Source organism: Asparagus officinalis, chromosome 3, assembly GCF_001876935.1.
Source record: "Asparagus officinalis chromosome 3, Aspof.V1, whole genome shotgun sequence".
NCBI classification, from domain to species: Eukaryota; Viridiplantae; Streptophyta; class Magnoliopsida; order Asparagales; family Asparagaceae; genus Asparagus; species Asparagus officinalis.
The window spans coordinates 78,287,872-78,295,845 of NC_033796.1; the positions used below are offsets into that span (position 1 = coordinate 78,287,872).

At 37.8% G+C, this 7,974-nt stretch overlaps 1 protein-coding gene across 1 annotated transcript in view; it reads left to right on the forward strand.

The window, feature by feature from the left end:
- The window catches only part of LOC109834375, a 51,793-nt gene continuing 48,010 nt past the window's right edge, over positions 4,192-7,974 (forward strand). The window contains 3 exon segments of the mRNA XM_020402380.1: positions 4,192-4,715; positions 6,539-6,642; positions 6,725-6,821. Coding sequence (XP_020257969.1) covers positions 4,671-4,715; positions 6,539-6,642; positions 6,725-6,821 — 246 coding nt within the window. The 5' untranslated portion in view covers positions 4,192-4,670.

The window sequence follows — 7,974 nt, forward strand, 5'->3', positions numbered from 1 at the left end:
AGGAAGCAATCCTCTTCCCCTTGGAAGCATTCTTCTTGGGGGCCATTTTTGAGCTCGAGAAGAAATGAGGAAGAGGGTTCGAGTTTCCTTTGAAGGCTTGAGCAATTTTCAAAAGCACAGTAATCTCCCAAGGAGGGAGATGAAGGCTTAATATAGGCGAGGCTTCAACGGTTGAGATTCATCGTCTCAACCAAAGCCAACGGCTCAGATCACCTATGACGGTTCAGATTCGACAGTTCAAATTGAACGGATGAGATCGAGTCTCAGATCGAATGGCTTGCATGACGAGGCGGTTCGTATTCGAACCAACGACCAAGATGAAATAGTTCAACCGAATGACCACGATCTCTCGTCGAATCGACGATTGAGATCAAGAGTGCCGCCAATTCCACGGATCAGATCAAGCATGTGAAGATGATCTGACGTGCCCACGCCTTAGCTGGCGAGCGCAAGAGCCCGCCCACGGACACGTGGCTCGCCTATCACCAGCTCGGACCTCGCCTACAATCATCAAGCTCGCCTGCAAGTGCAAAGCTCGCCTACCGACATCTAGAGCTCGCCTACAATCATCTAGCTTGCCTGTAGGCTCGAGCTCCCCTGTTGCTTGAGCTCGTTTGCACTTCATGGACCTCGCCTAAAGAGCTCAACTCAACCAAAGGGTTCAAATTCACCCAGACCAATGAACAGTGATCCTCTTCATTCAAAGTGTTCCAGACCACATTCAACCTGATTTAGGTCTGAAAACTTTAAAGGGGGTTTTGTAGGCAATAAAAATTACCTTTAATTAAGGAGGTCAAACCTCGCCTGATTGACCCCGCCTGCCCATGTATTGAGCTCACTTGTGTGCTCAAGATTGCAAAAGCAAGCTAGCTCGCCTGCATTCAAGAGGCCAAGCAGATCTCACCTGCAAACTTGACTTGCCAACATAAGCCAAGCTCGCCTGCATTCAAGAGGCTAAGCAGAGCTCGCATGCAAGCTTAACTCGCCAACACGCTTTGCTCGCCTGTACGAGTCAAAGTTCACCAACATGGCTTGACTCGCCAGCACGAGTCAAGCTCACCTGATTGTTCGACTAGCCCGCACGAGTCGAGTTCACCTGTTTGTTTGACTCGACATCACGAGTCAAGCTCACCTGCTTGCTTGATTTGCCTGCACGAACCAAGCTCGCCTAATTGATTGACTCGCCAGCATGAGTCAAGCTCACCGAAATGCTTTGCTCGCCCGCACGAGTCAGGCTCGACTGTAGGGAGTTCATCCGTATGAACCAAGCTCGCTTATAGACTCAAGCTCGCCTAACGCTTGAGGGGTCCGCCAGTCGACCCCGCATGTTCGCTAAGTTCCCCTACAAGCTCGCCTAAGCATTCAGATAGTACTCGAGCTCGCCTGCAAGCCCGCCAGCCTCGCCTGAACGGTGCAAGCAGTTGCTTGCTTGTAGGAGTGGGCAAGCCCACGTCCCGCGTTCTAAGTGATGGAGCATGGCTCTCATCACCCCTAAGTGGTCACATCTCATAGCTATAGAGGAAGGTATGGTGCTCCTCACCTGTGAGCGGTCACATCCCACAAGTCAAGGGATGAGCCATGCCTTTCCCTGCCTATTTATAAGCCACCTTTGGCAACATGAAGGGGGCTTGGTGGGCTTGATTGGCTAGGCATCTTGAGAGCTTGACTGGATATTCTTAAGAAAAAGCTTGGATTGTTGAAGTGGACTCAATCTAAACTCTCAGATTTGAGACTCTTGGCTCTTTGCAAACTCTTGCATATTAGGCTTCTCTAAGCATTCGGCCTTGATACTCATCAAGCTTTAACCGAATTCAATCATACGAGTTTCTACTGCGTACTGAAGCTCAACCGTAATTTCGATCGGATCGTCCAAGGGAAGCAAACTCGACACGAGCATCGAGGGAGGCGTCCTATCGCTACCAAAGAACCCATGTTAAACAAGAAGAGCATTCTCTTTGCTTCTGTTGTAATTTTTGATTCTTGATTTGTAATTACCATTCAATTAATACAAATCTCCATTGAGAACCAAATTTTACGCCATACAGAATTATATGATTGTTTACTATGTCAAAATACGATCTTCCATTTCAATATTAGTGAGTGTAAGAGCTTTGACAAGTATGATATGAAATGGTTCCTTTTGTGTCAAAAATGTATGAAAGGATTCATGAATTAGAAACATCAATATTTGTAGTAGAGTCCTTATTACATGTTATATCATTGCTTCTTTTATGTAGCCTCTTTTCTAGATGCTCTCGATGCATTAATTAAGTGAAATATGAACGTCTAAGATGTCTGTTATATGGTTGTTGATTTGTACCATCAGTTCTCTTACCTTTTAGGTGAAAAAGCTTACAACATGATTCCTACATGTATGTAATCTTTTGGATTGCACGATATTCTCTTATGTATCGTTACTGTTTTATGTTTAGTAACAGTTTCTTATTGGAAGTACCCAAATTGTTAGCATAATTTTCAAACACGCTCACAAGATGTCACATACAAAATATCCGAAAACCAAAAATGAAAAGTACAGCAACACATTGTCACCAATGTTTGGGATTTTCTCATTAGAAACTCCTCAGACTGAGGAAACAGAAAAATAGTCTGCTTTAAGGGGAAAACAGAAAAAGAAAATAAAAGAAATTATAAAAAGACCATAAATTATATATACCATTGCGATATTTTCTCAAGCAATTATATATCTTACCGAGTTAAACTTAAGGAATGGCTCATGTTTCTATATATCTGCAATCTGTGTATGTATTGATCGATTGATTTTTCTGGATGCATTTGATAACGACATCTTGGCTTCTTCCAATAAGAATAGGAATCAACCCTCATCTGTTAATTATAGACAAAAAGGAAGGACATCATTCTAAAAATAAAAATAAGGACTGACACCAATTTATCATGCTTCAGGTTCTTATCTCTTGGTATATTTGTTCTTCTCATGTTGTTGCGAGCATATGCCATTCAAGTCATAATTGCCTTCGTAAAAAGATAATGTTGTTATTTAATTTTGTTAATTATAGCAGCATATTTTATCCTTAATCCATCTCTGCAATATTTGGTAGAGAAAGCACACGAAACCAATTTGACAAGTGTTTGAAATTAAGACATTTACAATCTTTAACAAAACACTTGAAACTTAATTCTTTTCTCCATTGAATCCAACACAATCTAGTTTCTTTAGTATGATCTAATAAGAGAAAGATATTTAGCTGCATTTACTTACAGAAACACGTAGAGCACTGAATTCAAAAATGATTTGAAGGAGAAATTTCAAAATATTAAAGATTAAACGGATCACTACGGAAAAAACCTTATACTACTACTATTGCTACTTTTCGTAAATATAATTGAGAAACATAGTTGTCTATATAACTAAAGAACATTTGCACTTTGGTACCCTAAGTTTATACTTTTTAACTTTGATATCCTAATGTTAATTTACATTGTTGCTTACTTTGATACCCTAATGTCTTTTTCGCCACTTTGATACTCTAAATTTTACACAATTTTAAACTTTGATAACACAGAGCTTACACATTTTTAAATTTTGATACCCTAAATCAGGTATTAAAGTGTCAAAAATAAAAACTTTAGGATATCAAAAATTCAAAAAAGCTATAAACATTGGATATAAAATGTTTGGGGAAACTCTAAGTATCGAAATTAAAAATGGTGTTAACTAAGGAGTGTCAAAGGGCTAATAATCCTATGATTAAATTCTTGATATTTTGTTGTTTTGAAAAAAAAAATCCTCAAAATGAAAAAGGAAGTTAACAATAGAGTCACATGTGGATGAGATGTATCACGTGAAGAGGGTAGGTAGTAGGCTTTATTATAGGGTAGGAAAGAAAATGAAGTGCTTGTTTCTAGGGGTGGAAGCGAAACCAAATATTTAATAAACAATTCGGTTAATATTCGTTTAGATATTCGATCATATTCGATCTGGTAGTTTATTTAATACTAAATGAATATTTTTTAGCATTCAGCTTATAAATAAATAGAATTTAACTAAAAGTATATTTGATTCGGCTGATCATTAACTATTCGATAACTTTTTATATGTTAATCCTATTAATTAAACTTGTTGCAAATATTATCCATTAAAATTTTTATTACAACTTCTCCCCCTATATAAATAGACATGTTAAGGGACTAGGGTTTTCACAGTCACTGAGTTCCCACTTTCCGCCTCCAACCAAATACCAATTTCTCTCTCCCCGCTGACGACGCCGTCCTCCCTCCCCACGACGACGCCGTCCTCCCTTCCCGCGACGACGCCCTCCTCCCTTCCCCACGACGACTCTTTCTTCCCTCTCCGAGGACCTTCGCTTCTCCCTCCCCGCCGACGCTGTCCTCCCTCCCCGCGACGACGCCCTCTTCCCTCTCCGACGAATTCGAATACGAACACGAATAGCACCATAAAAACCGAACTCGAATTTGAACCTTGCACTATTTGTTCAAATCCGATTCGATTCCACCCCGTTGTTTCTCTATAAAACCAACGGCCAGTGTAGGAACTTGATCACGCAGAAAGACTTCGGAGAGCGAGAAGTAGAGTTGAGGTTGTCCACGGCGGCGATCGAATCGACAATATCACCGGCGACGATGTACGATGACGACGGAGAGGACGAAGACACCGGTAACAGAACCTCATAATGTTACCATACTGGATTGGGAGGCTTTGGAATATATATATTTCGGTGAGAGTTTCTTTTACTTTTAATTTTTTTTTTCAACAATTTAATTTTGTTATTTTAGTCTCTCAAAAGTTTTATTTTCATAGGTTACCCTCTTAAATGTTCGACAAAGGATAATACTTAATATATAACTGGATTTAGTTCGTCACTATCCGCAATTATTAGAGGAGGAAATCAAGGTTACGCGATGATAACTCACTAATCAAGCCTCCAAACTAGTACCAACGTTTTATTTTATCATGTATTTTAGTTCTTGAGAAATTTATATTTTGATGTAGTTTTTTCAATACTTTATATTTTAAAGAAATATATTATAAATTATATGTTTTGATGGTTGTATAACCCTTTTGTTTAGTCACAGCTATGGAATGTCGATGAGTCTCAAATATCAGAAATATTGCAAACAATTCTTAGTATTATATGGCTCTCCAGACATGGACCCATTGTCAACTTCCACACATGGACCCATTGTAAAGTGTGATATTAGTTCTCTTTCAATGTGCTTCTAGGTTAACCGAGAAAATGGGTCTTGAAGGTTGTCTTGCATATGAGAAACCAGAAATTCTCCCTGATGGATGTTCTGCATATGAGAAACAAAACATTCTATTTCACTTAATGCTGAAAAAACATCAACTTCTGCATTTCTTTTCTTTCTTATTTGTTGTTTTCCTTTTATGTAAGAAGAAGAAGTACTTGTCTCAGGTACTGGCATAATTCATAAGCTTTCAATTATTTTGTGACATAATAGCAATCAGATACCACACTTTCGATGTCAAACTCTTGCTTCTCTATGACACGGTACAGCATGTATGCAAGGAATACCAGTTAATTGCCACACCCTACAATCACAGACCTATTTGCGATGTTAATAGTCACTTTGCCTCCCAGACACTTTAACTTCCTACTTCCCTTCTCCACTATAGAAACTTACATAGCATTCTCTTGATTTTTTTTCCAACTTCTTGTAGCCTTGATACTACCTTAGAGCAAATAGTTCCACTCCACTTACTGCCAGCTTCTTTCTTTGTTGGTGTCTCCTCACTGCAATGCAAGCCTTCTTATTATCTCCAACATTGTAACAATTGGTTTATCTCTTGCCTCCATAATATATCCATTGGAAGCTACACAAATATTGTTACAAAGTAAATCACATGGAACATAAACCTTAAAATGGGATCTTGCCCAACATTTTTTTGTCAATAGCATCTAGCCACTTCCATGCCCTTTCGTTCTCTTTTTTAAGCCATTTCATTACCAGATTAAAATCATACATTTTATAAGATTTAGCAGCCCTCCATAGCAATCTCCTCAAGCAGCAATTCCAAGAACTGCAGATGAAAGTTAGCATACAAATGCCTCACACGATATCTATGAGTAACTAAAGGCACCACATTTTAACAGCTTATAATTATCCCTGTAAACAAAGTCAGAAAAAATGATAAAGGAAATGGAAAGATTGTAACCCATTTTTTAATAACAAGTGCAACCAATTGTTTAAGATACAAATGGATAAACAAGCTTTTTGTCTATCACTGATACTGATGACAACCAAGATACTACCATAATCCGTCTGGTCCATACCCATAGCTTCCTTATATCAGGGACTGTAACAGTAGCAATCTCTTAAAATCACAGTCCCTTCAAGAATCTAATAAAACATGAAGTTAGTCAACAGAATCTCACAAGACCAGAAATTTTCTCACCAGTGGTGCAACAAGGTCTATACACTGCAAACAATAAAGGGATTCACCGCAAAGATTTATCCTCAAAATTCTCTTATATACAAGAGTTCTTATACCAGTAAGTTTTCTCTTATTTCTCATTAGATATGTGTTCTCTCCGAGGAGCTTCAACAATTGCAAAGATTTGGCAAGTTCTCTGAACATGATGGCCTAGTTCTTTGTGGGGACTTTAACGACATTCCAAGAAGGTATTTGATTTTTATTCCTTAAATAGTGTGTTTTCTCATAATCATATTTAATATATAAATTAAACATTTGTTCTTTCCTTAGCATAACTTATGCAGGAATAACAAGGGGGCAGTTATCTTTGGGTAGATATGCAAACATTTTCTCGACACCATGGTGCAGTCTTGGACTTCCAAAAATGGTATTGCTTTTTAAATTCCAATGCTTTTAAGTCAATGTAAAATAGCTTATTTCCTCTTTAATACCATAAAGTTTACTCATTTCATCATTATGATACCATACTGTATTTTTTTACCACTTTAATATCCTGAAGTTTAAAAACCGCTTTAATTTGATACCTCTGGCTAGAAAACATTAAATTTTCTGTTAGGGTGTACCATGTGTTGTGCATGTGATAAACATTAGAGAAAGATGCCCTTGTGTTGTAGAATATAACCCTTCTCCTCCCTTTCTTCCTCCTTTCAATTAGAAACCATTCATAAGTTAGGATGTGAGTTAAATGAAAGACCACTATAAAGATAGATATGAAGGTACATATATAGCCATTGTTTATTTTTTCAAACTAATTTTTTTGAGCTATCAAAAATTTATCAAAGTAACTTGCTTCTGCTTCTTGGTGGTTCTTGGTGTGCAAAGGTTATTAGTCCCTGTAATGTAACGTGCAATTCGTCACTTAAACCATACATTTACATTACAATTCAGGGACTGTTATTGAGTGCAATGTTACTGATGCAGGACAATCATCAGTTGTTGATCATGAATTTTATATATTTAGTGGAATCTTTGTTCTTTTAGTAATATTCGATGTAATCTCTAATTTTAGGTAAAGATCCCCTTAAGATTTGATTTAGTATTTTTAGGATCTCTGAGACTTATTTTGTTAGACTTGTTTCTTTTTTATTAGGATTTGATTAGGTTTGGATTTCCTTTCCATGTTTAGTTTTTTTCCCTCTATAAATAATAGATGTAATCCTCCATGAGGAATAGACTTTGATGAATAAAAAAATTGAGTTAGAGAATTCTCTTGTGAACATGTGAAGTGTTTTTTGGCATGTGATTTGCCTTTCGTTTAGGGTGTGAAGCCCCCAGCTGTGAGGCCTAGTTGTATCTAAAGTTTCTCCACTTTTAATCGTAACCATCCGATCTTAACCACAAACCTTTTTTATAAAAAAAGAAAAATTACTGTTCAAGGATGAACACTAGTGTTTTAAATATCGACCGCCATGTCGGACATGGTGGCTGATATTGCGGATTCGGAGCCTAGTCGCCACGAAATTGTTGAATTTAATGCGTATGGCGTTTTTGAGGTCATGTCGGGGACATGTCGGAAAATA